At 37.3% G+C, this 18,685-nt stretch overlaps 1 protein-coding gene across 1 annotated transcript in view; it reads right to left on the bottom strand.

Annotated features, from left to right (window-relative positions):
* CNTN6 (contactin 6) overlaps window positions 1-18,685 on the bottom strand; it is a 284,142-nt gene that overhangs the window by 117,358 nt on the left and 148,099 nt on the right. Inside the window, 1 exon segment of the mRNA XM_023249978.2 lies at window positions 3,600-3,695. Coding sequence (XP_023105746.1) covers window positions 3,600-3,695 — 96 coding nt within the window.

Here is an 18,685-nt window from a genome sequence, read left to right as displayed (position 1 = left end):
TGAAGTCGGACGCTTAACCAACTGAGCCACCCAGGCGCCCCAGGCCTGCCTTGTTTAACAAATGTTTTCCAAGTTTTTTTTTTTTGTTTTGTTTTGTGAATACACTAGAGAAAAAATATATATAACTCAGAATGTTCTGATAACATCACGTTTAAGATAATTTCTCCCTTATCTTGGCTAGAGAGATTTGAACTATTAGAACGAATGGATGTGAGGGGTATTCTTTGCTGTTGACTGTGAAGATGGAAGAAAACATGTGGCAAGAAGTGCGGGCATCCTCTAGAAGATGACAGTGGCCCTTGACATCTGGCCAGAAAGGAACTGGGGTAAACCTGAGTTCCACAATGGCGAGGAACCCAGTTCAGCCAACAACTTGAGTAAGCCTGGAAACCGAGCCTTCCTCAGACTTGTCAGAAAAGAATGCCATCTGGTCATGACTTTGATTTTGTCCTTGTAAGAATCTGAGTAGAGACACCAGCCACATCATCCTTTGGCTTCTGACATATAGAACTGTGAACTAATAATTGGGTGTTGCTTGAAGCTACATATATATACACACATATATACATCCTAAGCCAGAGAAAAATTACAAAGACAAAAATGTCTATGTGTAAAATTGGCTCATTTTAAACCAGCTGTCCACTAAATCAATTTGAAGGTTATCCAACCAATATGTTTCTCTACATTCTTGAAGTCTTTCTTGGCACAATTCACCTTCACAGGAAGGTGAGAAAGGAAAAGGAAGAATAAAGAATTGTTTCAAATGAGCCAGTTAAAGACACTCTTAAAACTCTTAGCAAACCTGGAGGTGTAAGAGTGTTGAAACTGATACACAATCTGAGGTTTAACCATTAACTACAGAGCTTTCTATCCAAAGGCAATTTTTTTTTTTTTGGAAGTCAGAAATTCCTCTACTAGAATCTTGTCTTCATTTACTAACTGAAAACTGACTTAGTTTATCTGAGTCTTGGTTTCCTCATTTAAAAATGATTATTCTTAATGATCAGAATCCTGGGAATGAGAAAATCATGCAAAGTCCTTTTTGCTCACAATATCAAGTCAATAATTGGTAGTCATTGTTACTATTATTAATACTTTCCTCTTCTAATGAATTGATGACCCTTTGTATAGTTGGATCAAAGGGTGTCTGTCAATATTCCCCTCAGTTTTGATTGGGAGAACTATAAAGAACAGAAGAAAAGTATTCCAGTATTTCTGCCTTTGTAGAGATGAGGAAGCATGCGCAACCCCAGGAGCTCTCAGGATGAAAATTCCTACAATAGCCGGATGAGGTCAATATTGACAAATACCTTGGAATCCTGCTAAAAACATATGATATAATCAAATTTGGTATCCGAAAAATTTGTCATAACTTGCATGCAATAGCCATTAGTTATTCACTTAAAAAGGCCTTAATGGAAGGCAGTTTTTGTCTATGACTTAACCTCATGGCATTAAGCAGAGAGAACTGTTACAATAAGGGTCTTACATGCTTTAGATGATCAACACATACTTTAATGGTGGTAGGTAACAAGGTAATAGGGAAAGCTTTTCCTATCTGGCTGCCTTTTAAAAATATATGACATTCATTTACAAATATTTGACATTCCTGCTACCTTCATTCAGGGTAAACAAAGTTGAAAATAATCTTCAATTCTGACAAGATTCTTTGACCAAAGTCAGAGCATAAAATGACATAGACTGACATAGACTGACAGCACAAAACAGGCATGGTTTTGCCTGTCTTGTCATCTTAGGTTATACCACTAAAAAATAATTTCCCTATGGTTAAAAAATAAGCGGCATTATATTTTTTCAATGCTGCAGAATAATACGATTTTACCTCAGATAGCATTGAAAACAGTATAACTCTCCCCCAATATTTTAGGTGAGCATAATGTTATACTACTGTGTAATATCTTTGAATAAAATATTGTTAACTTCTAATCAGTTTCTTCTTTTTTTTTTGCATCAGCATTTCATGTAACTGTGTAAAAATGAAACAAATGGAAAAATGTTTTCAGGTTTTAAAAGATCATAAATAATATTTTGTTTAATATTAGGGGTAAAATAGCTTTCATTTTATTTTTAAATATTTGTTCTATCTACAATGGAATACTACATGGCAATGAGAAAGAATGAAATATGGCCTTTTGTAGCAACGTGGATGGAACTGGAGAGTGTGATGCTAAGTGAAATAAGCCATACAGAGAAAGACAGATACCATATGGTTTCACTCTTATGTGGATCCTGAGAAACTTAACAGAATCCCATGGGGGAGGGGAAGGAAAAAAAAAAGAGGTTAGAGTGGGAGAGAACCAAAGCATAAGAGACTGTTAAAAACTGACAACAAACTGAGGGTTTGATGGGGGGTGGGAGGGAGGGGAGGGTGGGTGATGGGTATTGAGGAGGGCACCTTTTGGGATGAGCACTGGGTGTTGTATGGAAACCAATTTGACAATAAATTTCATATATTGAAAAAAAATATTTGTTCTATATGCTTTCAAAATTCTCCCATTCCAGAGTGGGACTAAACTATAAAAGGGCTGCTCTAGGAGCCACTCTGGCTGGATTTGGAGCTCGGCTCCAGGACCTATCAGCTATGTTACCATAGACTAGTTACTTAACCTCTCTCTACCTTATTGTTCTCATCTGTGAAACAATAATCATAGTATTTCTTTCATGAAGCTGCTATGAGAATTTTAAAAGTTAATACATGTAAAGTACTTAGATCTATGCTGTATAAGTATTTGCTATTATTATTAAGCTAACTATAATATAGTCAGTATGATACTGAATTGAACCAAATCAAATGACTCCATGGATATTTTGATGCTGCTTCTTCCAGATTCACTGTTGGTTAAGAATCCACCATATTTTACCAAATCATTTGACCAAATGCAACCCTGAGGGGGTGCGAATGAGTAGATGGTGTAGGTCCTTGGCAGCAAACAGGTTAATTCATGGATCAGTCCAGATTCTTACAAACTAGACATTGGTGTCGAGTGCATGTTTTCACCATTGCTAGGAGATACTCTGATTTGGTGCCATCCAAAATTTGCTTGTAATTAATGTGGTAACTCTCCTCTCACAATAGTTAAGGTGAGGTTCCCAAGAGGAATGTTGGAATTTGCTTTTCCATGAATGTTCATAGTAACAATGAAATAACAATCTCAGCTTTCTTTTCTGAATAAGTGCTAGCCATTACACTCATCAATTTGCATCCATTAGCTCACTCAACATTCACAACAGCACTGTAATACAGATTATCAGTTTGTGTCTCAATTCTACAGAGGAGGAAACTGAGCCAAAGGAGGTTAAAAAAATTGTCTCCTGTCATTCAGGGTGACAAGCATCAGATTGCATCAGGGGTCATTTTTACTTGGTACTCAGGTACTCATTTTCACTCGAGTGACTGCATGAAAAAATTCTTTTAAAAATGATTTACAATGGAACTGTTCAGATGTGATAGGATGAACTTGAAGGGACTTGAAGTTCCTTTTGATTTGATGAAGAGCTATCTTTGACTTCAAGATGTGCCTTCTTTACTCATCAAGAGACCACATTAATGGTGTGACCCAAAGTACCCCCCACCATACCTCCAAAGTGTGGTGGTGGGCCACAGAGAAGCACCACACCTTGACCTTCTCGGACGGACACTGTGCTTCTTGTTTTGGTTTCAAAGTCTTCAATATCTTGGAAAACAAACAAAACAGCTTTAGAATCATCTTGCAGTAACAAACACGTTAAAGAAGAATCTCAAACTTATTTTTATTCTTAACAGTAATGGACACCCATACTTGGCTGACCAGAAGATTTAGTTGATGTTCAATTTATCTACACTGATTTTTATCTCTAAAAATCTCTTTTTTTCCTTCTTTTTTCTTCTTTCTTCTCTTCTTCCTTTTCATATAATCAGAGTATGTGATGAAAACATTTATTAACAATACCTACTATCTGTTTACTTTTATTCTCCCAGGCAGCCTATAGCCCAGCAGAAAAATCTTTAAAATCCAGCACATATTTACTTTCTTTGCCCAGGGAAGGTGTGATTAAAAAAAAAAAGGTGTATATGCAGCAAGTTTGCTGTAATCTTCTAGCATCTTAGATTAATGGTTGGTATTTGATGTGCACATGAAGTCTGTGAGAACTTAGGATGGAATAGAGTGAGGGAAAGAGTTCAATGTGACTGAACCAATGAGAAAGAAGGCATATTTTCTCATTTTCTTATTCTACTCCTTCAAAAAGTAGCATCATGATCTTGTTTGGAGTGTTGTAATATCCTATACCATAAAACAATCATATAAATTCACTGTTAGAAGAAAGCTAACTAGTTATCTTGTTAAGCCATCCACAGGAGGTACAAATCTTTCAACATTCCTGGAAAATGGTCATTCAGCATCAGGAATGAGTAAATTGTTGAACTTCTCTGAACCTTAGGTTTTTTCACCTGTAAAATTCTTTTATACATTCATTTAGTCTTTTAACAAATTTGTATTGAATCCCTACTCAAATGCAGGAAGCGTATTAAGGAGAGAATATGTATTGGTAAATGAATCAGGCATGTACATTGCCCTTATTGTGCTTGTTATCTAAGAGGAAAACTAGAACACAAGTTAGAAAACAAAGCAACAAATGTATAATTTACAAATTGTGATAATTATTATGGTGTGGAGGCTGCTGGTTGTCTACAAAAATGATATATGCTCCCTTCTTCCATAATAATAGATTTGTAGATCAAATACACTTTTCCAACCAGAGTCTACGTTTCGCAGACATCTTCACACTTCATACGGTAAGGAGAAACGAGTGAAACTTCTACCTATTATGTGTGAAAGGAAATGTCCACAGTTGTATGTTCTCCACCCATACCTTCAGCATCTAGATTGCCAATGACAGGAAAGATCCTGGTCAAGTTGAAAGAGCCACCATTAACCCGGGTACTTGAGTGATTGCATGGAGTACAACCACAGGTGATCTGGAACATCCACTCTGGATCATCATAGAAAAGATAAATAAACTCCTATATTGTTTGAGGCATTTATTTTGAGGTCTCTGTATTATAGCAGTTTAACCTTGTTTTTCTTTTTTTTAATTTTTAATGTTTATTTTTGAGATGGAGAGAGAGAGACAGAACGCCAACAGGGGAGGGGCAGAGAGAGGCAGATCAGAATCCTAAGCAGGTTCCAGGCTCTGAGCTGTCAGCACAGAGCCCAATGCAGGGCTCAAACTCATGGATCATGAGATCATGACCTAAGCAGAAGTTGGACGCTTAACCGACTGAGCCACCCAGGCACCCCAGCAGCTTAACCTTTTATCTAACTGACCTATCTTGTAAGTGAAAAGAACAGGATACAGATGTTATGGATGAGAGACAGCCATGCAATGGTGATATGGAGAAGGGAAAATATTCCTTGCAGAAAGAAAAACATGTTTAAAAACCTAGATGTAGATAACAGCAGGGAATTTTCATAATATTGAAAGAAAGCACTATTCATGGGCACATAGTGGGCAGGGGTCAATGAGAAACTGCAGTAATCAGGACATTTGGGGCTATTATATTATAATGGAATTATATTAAAAGTAAAAAGGGAACACCAAGAAACAACTGAATAATAAATCAGTGGAAAAGGTGAAAAATATCCACAAGGTCATAGAATGGAATGCCATCCATGATTAGAAAGAATTTATTAAATATAAAGGACTCATGTGGAAAGTTCTTGGAAAGTGAGTTAGACTATTAAGTTAAAAAAGTGCTAAATATTGCTATGACCTATCCCACTGTGAAAGAATGAAATAAAAACCTAAATATGAGCATCTCTTTTAATTGGTAAAGAGAAAATTATAGAATATATATATTTTTATTATTCACCTTGGTTATCTCAAGGACGTGAATGAAAGATATGGAAGTGGAGATTATTAGATCTTTACCTACAGCTCTCTTTATCTTTAAAAATATAAAGATTATAAATTGTGTGTGCCTTTTTTGCTTAACAACTTCACTGTAGTATAATTGAAATTAATTTGTGGTGTGATTTAGAGAGATTGAAGACTTCTATTTTGATTATTGTGTGTGTCTTATCCATGAGTTATCTAAATGACAATGTCATGTAAGCTATAAGACATATGAGCCCTGAATTCACAGGTGAGGCAAGGTCCAGATTTATGAGAATGAAATTTAAGAGTATATATATATAGCATTTAAAGCCATAGGAATGCACGTAATCCCCATGGGATGACTCTCAAATTTTTGGCAAGAACAATTTGGTAGATAGTCATCTAGAATCAAACTCTAAAAATCTCCAATATTTACAGGTAGAGTAGAGAACTATAGAGAAAGGAAAGAAGGAAGGAAGGGGAGGGAAAGAGGGAAGGAGAGAGGGAGACAGAAAAAGGGAAAATAGGTAGAAAGCAGCATCTAAGACATGGAATAAGATGCGGACAGAAAAATGTATTAGGCAACATGAAGGTCATACGTAATCCTGACAGGAGAAATGTAAGTAAAATTATGGAGAAGAGGTTAAAGTGGATTGAGGGGTGAATAGTAGGTAGTAGATAAGAATATGGGGATCACAGGTGTGTAAACTCTTTAGAGTTGGCTATGAATGAGAGGTAAGATTTCGAGAACAGGGAGGAGTTTGGAGGGCAGTGGTGCTATATTGATATAAACAATTAGATAAAGAGATTGCTGATTCTAAGACACAGATTAGGGTGAAGTTCTTGAAAAGTCAGAAAAGTGGTAATCAGAGCTCCTGTGGAAGCACTGACCTTTTTAAGAAAGGGGTATCAAGACAAAAAAAAGATATTAATTACTGATATAAGATAGACAATAGGGTTATTTGCTGGTTAGATGAGAACATTTTTCATGGTGGTTTCAAATTTCTCAGTGAAATGGATGGGACAGTGTTGGATAAATCATTGAGGAAGGGAAAAAATGCAATACATAAACCTACTTATCAGGGTTGCGGTAGGGATTAAATAAAATAATCAATTTAAAGTATCTAAACTACAGTGTGTTATAGAGGAAATAATCAACATGTGGTAATTATTGTGATTATGACATACCAACTGATCAAGTTATGACACTATATTTTCATCTTCCTGATACAAAGTAAAGATGAATGAATTTGCAAACACAAGTCAAATAGCATATTTTGGTTCCAATAAAATTTTTTGTAGGTGAATGTTTCAATTTGAAGCATCCTTGCTGTTCAGTTATTTCCCAAAGATTATTTTTCATACGTTTGCTCTGTATCCATGAAAAGTAAGAGGTCTGATATATAAATTTAGTAATTCTTATATACACTCGACTTTTAATAATACAAATATTTGGCCAATATAAACTCTACTTATCCCCAGTTCTACTCCCTCTTCTTCCCCCACCTGCTCTTGATTAGCAGCCATTCGCTTTACACTAATTCAAGACCTGGCATGCCTTGTCTGTTTCTTAGAGAGGATTTTTAATCAAATATGTGCTTTTTTTTTCCTTTGGCCTTGAAAAACTAAATCAACCTACATATGTTGGTACCATTGACGTGAACTACTGCTTTGACTTGGAAGTTCTTTATGACTTGAGTTTGCATAATTTTAAAAGTGACTCAATAAGAATCAAGTTAACAAACTCTTTTTAAAACCAAAAATCAATATATTGTATCCACTGTTTCTATTTCTTGTTGTAACAGCAGATGAGCATTTGAAAAAAATGTGTTTCCTGATATCATTATTGAAAGGTCCCATTAAATTGTCATTATTTTTTAATGGTCACAAAAACAAAAACTGTCATGAAGGAGTAATGAGAATTTGAATGATTCTATGAAATTAACAAGCTTTGGATTGAATTTTCTCAATGTCACATTGTTAGTGTGCCATACCCCCAGTAACATCAATCATGTTCTCAGTGTTAATCAGAAGCCATTATAACACATTGTTGATAAGATGGCTGATATTTTAATATATTCTGTGTTCATTTCCACTTATATAGGATCCGCTTGTAACATAATTTCTTCATGCCTTTATGATTACAATGGGGTATCTAATAGTTGACATGAAAGGAAATCAACATCTGTCAAAAGTCAAACAAGTCCTGTTAGCTATCAAAACATAGTCATTCCAAAATGATACTAGTTCACAGGTTTCAATTAATAATTCAGATTTTAAAACTGTTTAACAGCACATAAATGATAGACAAAATATAATTTTGCCTTATTTAAACTAGGTGCCATCTTATGTGAATACACTTTGATGAAGATCTGTTTTTGTTTTTGTTTTGTTTTTTTTAGAGAGAGAGAACATGTGCTTGTGTGCTCACAGGTGAGTTGGAGAGGGGCAGAGGGAGATGGAGAGAGAGACTCTTAAGCAGGCTTCACGCTCAGTGCAGAGCTCGATCTCACAACCATGAGATCATGACCAGAGCTGAAACCAAGAGTCACACTCTTCACGGACTGAACCACCCAGGCACCCCTGATAAAGATCTGTTTTAAGTATCCAACTTGTAGCCTTTTTGCTAGCCAGAGGCACGATATATTTCAGATTATTTTGAGTCAAAGGCTGACTGAATTAGGTAGCCATTGGAGCATTCAATGAAATTTTCTTTGCTCTGTAACTCCTTGAAAGACTAGCATTATTCTTATATATGGAGAGGCCGGAAAGAATCACCAGTTTCTATTTTTGTCCTATCCATTTTTGCTTAAGAGAAAATAGCTTAGTGTGAGATCGTTCCCTGAGATGGTCTCAAATTCTGTATTATTTGGAGAAATTCCCATAAACCACAAAGGTGACCTGCCCAGGCTGTCCTTGTGCTCAAGGTATAAGTCCTGCAGTGACGGTTGTTGTTAAAGACCTCGATTGTTGAGGTTGCTCTCATTAAGCCATTCTGATGACCATGGCTTATCGGATCCTGTGGTTTTATTGCTGGTTTTGGAGGAAGCATTTGGCAGGAGCATAAGCAAAAATGCAGTCACAAACAAGGCTCTGTTCCAAAGGCCAGCAGGAAGTGCCTGAGAATGGCCCATAAAATGAGCTTTAAAGAATTATAGGGCCATATGCTCTCTCCTGGAGCAACCAAGGTACAGAGGAGGGACAGGGGCCACCAAAATGTACTTAAAATTAAGTCCAAGCAATGCTAAGTATTGCAGCATCTAATTGTAAGGACAATACATCTTTGCAGCTGCCATGTGTAGGAATGAATCTCAGCCTAATTAAAGTGAGAAAACTGTATTATTTGCTGCCAAGGCATGAGGATCACTATCAGAGGATGTGCTTGGCAACGTCAACCCCTGACACAGAAGGAGGCCAGCGGTTTGCCAACTCTCATAAGCTTGGAGGAAGGCTATGGGTGCCCAGGGTTCATTTACCCAGAGCAGGAGGACAACACCCACAAAGTCAGGGATTGGGACAGATACTCACCAGGAAAACATGCATGCTTCAAGCAGGACATACTACAGCTGAGTTGTTCAAAAGGTGAAAAATAATATCAACTGGATCTTTATCCACTTGCCACACATTATTTTCATATTTTAAATATTTTTTTTCTTTCTTGCATATGTCAAGAATAACTACTACATGCCAGACACTCTGTGAAGTTAGTTTCATTGAATTCTCACGGTGACCCTGGGACACAGGTACTGCTACCACATTCACTTAACAAAGAAGGAAAGTGAGGGTCATAAAGGATCAGCAACAGAGCAAAGACCACAGTTTCTAGATGTCAAGACCAAACTGAAAAGGAGGTAGTCTGGTTCCAGAGCTCACACTCTCAATCATGATGCTATTCTGCTTCCAAATGCTCACTGGGGTCTTCCTGCCATTTACAAGATATAAAATAGGGCATAACTACCACTCCATTCAAACAAACAACACAAAAGGTTAGTGCCTTTCCAAAGAATCTGCAAATTCCTGGATTGGGGGAGGAAGTACTACCTTTTCAAGTTTAGAAATCGTTTGATTCCCAATATCCTCCCTTTTCAGAACCCTCGTTGTGTCCTCTCCAGGTGTGTTTCCTCATTTATCTCCACCCTCACATCCCTGCAAACAAAGACCTCAACAGCTTAGCTTGGCCAACATAGAGAGATACTCAGCTCCCGCCCCTCCCAACAGCAAGCACCACCACTGCAATATTTGTGCCTCTATCAATCTTATGGATTTAGTGAGATGAATCCAACCAATGTTCGATATTTAGTTCTTAAAAATCTATAGTTCTCTCTGTTGTTCACGTCTGCTCTTTTTCTTCTATAAACTTCCCACTCCAGTCCTCTTTCAGGAACAGAGAGAAATTAAAACCCTCCCCCTCTCTTCTACAAAGCTCACCACCCTCCAGCTCCCACTACCACACTCTGAAACGGAAAGATCTGCCCTAGTTCACACAGCTTATAAGTAAAGGAGGTAAAATTAAATTCCAAATACCATGACTCTAGGGGGCATTTGCTTAACTGCCAGACTGTACTGCCTCTCTCAGTAGAGCTTCCCCATTACACAGACCTTATGATCTGCCCCCAAACCAGAGACAGGGTTCATTTTCTCTCTCTACATTTCAAAAACAATGCTAATTATCTGCTACTTTGAGGACACTGAATCTGATTTTTAAACTCCAAGGTTTCTTTTACTGCTCTTTGTTTTCGCACCAGTAGAATACTACTCCCCCTTTGCAAATTCTGCATTAGTTTTAGCACAGAAGGTTTGCACTGGAGTCAGTAGCATTGAAGAGTGCTTGCTCACCTTCCTGAACAGTCTCCACCTTGGAGGTATGTGCTCTGTTTTGGCCTATGGCAAAAACATTTTGCTGGGTGAGAAACCACTGATACCCTGCCCAGCAAAAGGGAAATGGTGAGAGATACCAAGAATAATTTTCTAGTTCTGTATTAGTCTCATGGAACTCCTAGATATGATATTCGTAACTTTTCAAATCCAAGTACTCTTGAAGAATATCAAGACATTATAGTAAGGTTATTCTGAATTCACATCTCCTCTTCGGTTTTCCCCTTTGAAGAGGGCCACTCATGAGAATATCAAATTGTTCATGTTACTCTTTCCTTTTATTTACTTATTTTTATCGGTGGTTTGGAGTAAGCTGAAGATCTTGGTTCTGTAAGTAATTTTCCCAGGCCTTTATTAAGTTGCATACAAAAATACCTTTACTTAGACCATTTTCATTTTCTACCATCAAGTTCAGGATGCTATATGCTCAGCTACAGTGTTCATGATATTATTGTGTTTCCTAGCATAACTCACTAACATAACATGACATAACCTAATAAAGCACAACGCTATTGTCAAATCCTGTAAAAGAGGCAATAGCTGAGTCTCAATATTGAACATAAATTGGGAATGCTAATATCTAAGCATGAAGTAAGGAGGTATTTTAAGAGCTTCTGGTGTCAAATTCATTTATAATCTGAGTTAAAATTCCTCCCCTCTTTTTATGTAAAAAGATTTTTATAAAACTTCATAAATAAGTGGAGAAGTTGTTTCTTGGTTTCCTGGGAATAATGAATTCACTGAGAATCATTTCCTTACGGTGCTTAAGAGAAAAAAAAACATATAGGATAATAGTGAGGAGGGGCTGATATATTCTTTTCTATCAGCTGAACATCTAGGTTTTTGGAGAGAAAAGTATTTATTATATGGAACATTGTGAGCAACTATGGAATACTCATTTGGTCTATTAAAATGTACATGTAAGACTGAATTTGATTTTCTATAAAGAACTCATTTGTCTGACTAATGCTGGGATACCAGTGACATCTACGACCAAAAAAAAATACATACATATATATATATATATATATATATATATATATATGCACACAAATACTAGATATGGCCTGTTCCCAAATTGCCTCTTATTAAGCTTTCATATTCCCTACAGTTCTAACTAGCTGGATGAAAGAGAAGCAGAGGGGAATGATGGAGCGATGGAACTTTGATAGCATAAGATAGACTGAGATGTCAGATTACTTAACTGAGATGTCAGATCTACACTGCCGTGGAGATCTTCAGTGTTTCTGGAAAGAAAAGAAGCAATCTAAGTAGGCATGCAAAGATTAAACAAGCCACTAATGAATTCTGTACAAGGTTATCACTGAAGAAATGAAATGATCGAGAGCACAGGTTTTAGGTAAGACTCTGGGTTCAAATGGTCACTTCAGCACATATTTGCTGTTGATTTAGGGCATATTAATTAGTCTGTTTATATTTCAGTTTTATATGCATTTTTGAATATATATTTATTTATTTTGAGAGAGAGAGTATGTGCATGTTAGCAGGGGAGGGACAGAGAGAAAGAGGGAGAGAGAGAATCCCGAGCAGGCTCTGCACTGACAGCATGAAACTTGATGTGGGGCTCCACTCATGAACCTCAAGATCATGACCTGAGCTTAAATCAGGAGTCAGATACCTAACCAACTGAGCGATCCAGGTGGCCCTAGTTTTTTCTAGTTTTACAATGAACCTAATAATAGCATGTGTCACACAGGAAAAATGATGTAATGTCTTTAAAATGCTTAAAAGGTATTAAGCGCAAAATAAATGATGTTGTGGATTTAATTATAGTATTGATGATATACTTGCACATCACCAAAAGTTGGACATTTTGAATTTTTAAATGGGTTTCATTTCCATTTTTCATTTCAGTATCTGATGATTTAACAAATCATGTTTTCTTAAAGACAGAGCCCGAAAATTCCTTTTCTGTCCATCCAGTGCCCAGCTCAAATGCTCAGTGAATAAATAAATTAAAAAAAAAATGCCTGAAGTCAAAAGTATGTGAATTTTATTCCAAGTATTGCCACATCACGTTGTATTTCATTACAGACCATGTTTTGCCAACTTGACAGGACTTGTTAGATGGAGGGCCATCGAACCTCTCCGCTCAGAAAGCAAGGCAGCTCAGCGGGAGGCAGAAATCACTTCTTGGCTTGGTGTTTCAGGAGCCAGAAAAATCCTAGGCCACCCTGCTTCTCCCAGGTCATGGGCTGTGCCTTTTGGCATATCTTCATTTTCCCACCTTTTGTTCTTTGGGGAGGACAATGCTAGTACCTTTTCAGTCAGTAATCTCTAAAGAGATTTCTTCGGGCTGTTTGTGTTTGCTAGAATTTATGAATGATACATATAATTCTCGAGTGCACAAAGGGGAGTTTCTAGAACAGGTCAAGTCCTCAGATGAATAAAGGAGGCAACACTGCGTGTGGAAGATGGGGACTCAGTGGTGTGTGTCAGTAAGGTATATCTTTCTACCAAAATGAAGACGGGAGGATTTTGCTGAGTCCTGACTGGCCGAGAGAAAACCTAGTGTACTGTGGGCATCAAACTCACTAATCCAAAGATAGTTGGTCTTTATTAGATCTTGGTTAAACATTTGAATTGAACAGCTAAGCGCTCCGGAAAATTGCAGTGGAAGGGGCTTTCTAGCATAGGGGAAGGAGAATTCTCTTCTTTACTGAGACCTCTCCCAGTTCCAGGAGCTTTAGAAACATCATAAGGTTTAATCTTCACGGCAGCCCTGAGATGTAGGTACTATGACTCCCATTTTGTAAATAAGCATACCACAGTTCAAAAGATTAAGTAACTTGACCAAGACCAGTGAGACAGGGTCTGGATATGTACTCCTCCCTAACTCTAACTCCAGAAACACTTTCAGCTATTCAGAACATTACTCTGAGTACTCCACAGGGGAGGAGGGAAAGAGAGGAAGGGGAAAAGAAGAATGAAAAGCAGAATTTCTTTTTTTTTTTTCCCAAAAGCAAGTGAGCACAATCTGTCCTGCCTCTTGGGAGGAAAGTCTTAGCCTGGGTTCTTAAGTCTTCAAACATAGTAGCAAAAAAGCCAAACTGACCACTGGCCACTGTGAGGTCTGAGGGAGTTTTGCCACAGGTTCAGTTCTTAGCTTCTGTGCCAGGTCATCAGCAAAGAGGGCTGGAGGTGTAAGTTCTGGTGGCAAACGAGGGGAACTTGTGTCCTTTCAGGAACAATCCTACTCATAGTTTCCTCTGCTGCCACTTCTGTGCTGGTCATTAGAGAAAAGGGAGTGATTTCCAGGGAACAAGGCTCCAGGCCCCTTGACAACAGTTAATGGGAGCCATGGCAAGAAATATGTGGTTCTTTTCAGACACAGCCCATAACAAGCCCATTTGTTCCTTGTGACGTTTTAGTCAGAAAGTTCAGTTTCGAAATTTGCAACCTATGTAGAAAATAAAAGGCAGGGTTTCCCAGGTAATGGGGCAGAGCCCCTGGGTAATGTGTTACTACTCCTGTTTATATATTTAGTGTGGAATGAGGGCACTTCTTCAAAGACCCCCCACAGACATAAGATAGAGCTTCTATCCTACTGACTTCAATTTGCAGGAACCTGCAGTACTGGAATTAGGGAGACTGACTTCAGGGTTGTTGCTAAATACTGTTATTTTTCCATCAAATTGTTTTACTCTGAGCAAGGTCTTTGGAGTCACATATGCAATCTGCATTTCCTTTGCAGGTTCCTCCTGCTCAGCCCTCAGGGTAATTAAGGTCCCAGTGATAAGGATTTTGCATGCATTGTCATTTAGAGACAGAAAAAAAAGAGAGAGGGACACACACACAGAGACAGACACAAAAGGAGACAGACACAGAAACAGAGAAGGAGAAAAAGAGAGAGAGAGCGTGAGAGCCTATTTTAAATTAAAATCCCATTACTTTCCAAAGCACTTTCACTTCTGTCATCTTTTTTAATATTTATAGTAACCTTGAGAGGTAAACAAGAGAGATTACCGTTGTGTGTGGTAGGTATAATTGGTTGTACGGCAAGGCACTTAAGTGTTATGGAAATAAATGTTTTTAAATTTTAATAGCTACACAGGGATTTTTAGATTTCCTATCTATCTATGATGAATTACATTAATTTTCTAGATACAGTGGTAATAAATGTGTACTTTCTAACATATTTACGTACTAAAAATCAAAGCAATTTGATTGAAAAAAAACCAAATAATAGTATAGGTGGTACACGGATATTTCACACCCCACAAAAGTGACGTTAGAGATGCCTGAGATTTGGGAATCTGATTTAGGAAAATGGTGGATCCAGAGGACATGGTGGAACCCCAGACAGGATACATTTGAAGGGACCAAAGTGGTCTGTGTTGGCAATGAGCAGGGTTGAGGGGATGGGGACAGAAAGAAAAGTAAAATCAACTTCCAGCGTGCTAGAGGACTTTCAGAAAAAGACTACTCAATAAAAGATGATTCTCGGGTCTTTCCTCCCTCAAACTTCCACACATGTTCGGATCCAAAGGACAGACTATGTGAATGAATTTTTATTTTAGCGAGTGCACTACTTGGGGCAGAATTAAGAAGAGTTTCACTTTTAGATCAAAACTAAGATCAAGAAAGAGGAAAAAACCTCTAAGAGTTGAGCAGGGAAGAGGACTTCAGCAGAGGCAGTGTTGGAGTTAGAAGGGCTGGAAGGAAGGTCTGTTTGCTGGGATATGCAGGAATGTGGACACTGATCCTCCTGGAGAGCAGCGAGTAGATTTTATATAGATTTTAAGAGCAGAGAGTGCAAACTGAAAGGAGTTTCCTAGAAATGCAGTCGGTCTGAGCTACAGGACTCATTTCTGTCAAAGTTAAAACTGGGACATTCGGTCTCAGGCTTGTACCACCAGGACACACAGCCTGCATCTCATAGACAGGTGCGCAAAAGATATGGGTGGATTTAATACATTAACAAAAAGGTAAATCGACTGCATTAATTATAATTTACCATAAGAATCTCATCAATGTAGAGTTTATTCATGAGTGCATGTATTCATGAAATTGATTTTAAAATGACTCTATTCCTGCGCAATGATTTGTAGGACTTCCTTTTACAAAACGAGTAGATGGGCTGGTCTTTGCTTTCCCAGTATATGGCACAGTGCTGGCACACAGGAGATACTCAGTAAATATTTGATTAATGATGAAGGAGCTCAGAAAAATAACAATAACTTTAAAAAGCTTACTAAAGCTATTCAGGGGTCCACATGATATCAATTCTATTACCCCTTTTTACTTGTTGTTCAGAAAATTCCAGACACAATGAATACTTTATTTTCCTGTTTCTCAGAACACACTAAATTTCCTCCCCTTTAGAGCCTTTGGCCTTATCATTTCTTCTGCTTAAAAACTTTTTTTCCAGATCTCCAGAAAGCTGGATTCTTCTTGACATTCAAATCTCAGCCTGCAGGCTACCTTTTTATGGAAGTCTCTCTTGGCCAACCAATCTGAAGTTTCAGCTTCCTATCACCCTCTATTTTCCCCCCAAAGGTCTAATCACTGTCAGAAATTATTATTAGTTAAATTTATTTCAATATTTCCTAAATAGACATGAGCTTCAGGAAAAGAGGGACCTTGTTTTCCCCACAGTAACTAGGTCAGTGCTCACAAAAAGCAAGTATTCAACATTCAATGCATGTTTAATGAATTAAGAAAGAGTTATAACTCTAAAGTGAGTGAGTGAATAGCATATACCATGCATAGAGTCTACAATATTTTCTCTAGGAATTGAAACAGGATACAAATTTTATTGGATCATAAAGATGAGGCTAGGATTTATTCTAAAAAATGATATAGTAGCCAAACTTCAAAATGGTCCGTAAGAACTGACTGGTGGTATTCACTGCCTTGTCTAGTCCCTTCCTACTGCACTATACTAGGATGTGTCTGGGCAACCAGTGGAGTATGGCAGAAATGATGGCAGGTCTCTGCTGAAGTCTGGTTATAAAAGACTGTGTGTGGCCCAGGAGAGAGAAACAAACCCATGAGCAAAAGGAAAGTATTCATTTTCTTTAAAAAGAAAGAGTGGTTACACAGTTGAAAGAAAAATATTTGAGCTTTGAATTCACATAAGCCTGTGTTTGAATCTAGCTCTTGGATTTACAAACTATGAGACAATGAAACGTTCATTTTTCACTTATTTCCAGTGTTCTTTAATATGCCCAGTGTCTGATAATAAAGGACAGTCAACAAACATTTGCTGGGAAAAAATAGATGAGTAAATCTAATCTATAAATGTTTTTTAAAAATACATAATTGGGGCACCTGGATGGCTCAGTTGGTTGAGCATCCAACTCTTGATTTCAGCGTAGGTCATGATCCCAGGGTAACAGGATTGAGTCCCACAGGGGGCTCTGTACCAAGTGCAGAGCCTGCTTGGAATTCTCTCTCTCTCTCCCTCTGCCACTCACCCCACCTTGTGTGTGCTCTTTCTCTCTTTAAAAGAAATAAAAATAAATAAATAAAAATCACTTATATTAGTGAATTATTATGAGAATTAAGTGAGATACCAAAAATGACCTGTTTAATATACTGTGTCCAATAGCCCTCAGTAAGTTATAACTGTCACAAACTTTATAGTTCATTTACTTACATGGAGATTTGTATATATATTTCTATTTTATGTTATGTTCTTTTTTTCTATTATATTTATCACTTTGTATTTATATGTATATTTAACTTTCATAAAATTTACACTGCATGTGTGGGCATTACAAGCACATTATATGGTTATCTAAGTAGTATGTATTAGTGTTAAGCATATTCTACACAAGAAATGCTAAACACAAAAAATTAAGAAAATTGCCAATAAGTCAACTAACAAACTAGCAATTAAATTCATGGAACTAAATTTCAAATTTCAAGGAGTATGACCTACAGTTGTTACCACAATGCCATAATGCCTAAAGTATTATGTCGATTTTCTAATTTATTCCAATTTCTGCTGATAGAAAAATTATCGTGTTTGTTCACTATTTTATATGGGTCTCTGACTCTTAAATATGGATAACAAACAGAGAGTTACTGGAGGGGTTGTGAGAGGGGGGATGCGCTAAATGGGTAAGGGGCATTAAGGAATCTATTCCTGAAATCATTGTTGCACTATATGCTAAATAATTTGGATGTAATTAAAAAAATAAAATTAAAATTTTAAAAATGTGAATACAAAAAAATGTGAATATATGGGTCTCTGCATACCAGGGAAAGAAATTCACTTAAGGTAGTCTGAACTAAAGGAGAGGGCAGTTCAAAACGTACCAAGAAAAATTTCAGGCCAACAGGGTAGTGGAAACACATCTGAGAACAGTAAGGTTCACTCAGCTGTTCTCTTTCCATCTCTCTTTTTCCCTTTTCCAAGGGCAACTGGCCTGTGTCCTCTCTGCTTTCCTTTCACCATCAGCTCTATTTACTTCTTTGCAGACTGGTCTCTTTGTGTTTGCTTGTATAGTTCATCCACCCATAAAATCTCAGCCTGTAAACCACTTTGCCTTTTCCTAGCCACTCCACAAACTTGACCCTACCATGAAGTTCATTTGTGTCTTTTACTTGAGATTTTTGAGATGTCCAATGCCAGAAAAGAGGTTACCTATTTATTAGTAACCTAGACCTGCTCTTTTATAAGGTAGGTAGAGACCATAATTAACATTTTCAGTATGACGATTCATCAAGGAGATCACTATGCAACTGTCTCAATTAGGTATTTTGCTTATTTTAGGAATAGAATAAGTTCAGTCCAATCACTTATTCAGTAATCAAGTAGAATCAACTGGGAGATACCCTGTTTACTCATAGAAATACTAGAGCCAAGAATATAGAAAACACAAAATTCCTGAACTGCTATCTTTGAACTTTTACATATTCTGTTGCTTATTAGATAAGAAGCATCTGTGACCTTTTTAACTAA

The sequence above is a fragment of the Felis catus genome, chromosome A2 (assembly GCF_018350175.1).
Source record: "Felis catus isolate Fca126 chromosome A2, F.catus_Fca126_mat1.0, whole genome shotgun sequence".
NCBI classification, from domain to species: Eukaryota; Metazoa; Chordata; class Mammalia; order Carnivora; family Felidae; genus Felis; species Felis catus.
Note: the sequence above shows the minus strand (reverse complement) of the source record. Positions and strands in the feature narration are given on the sequence as shown.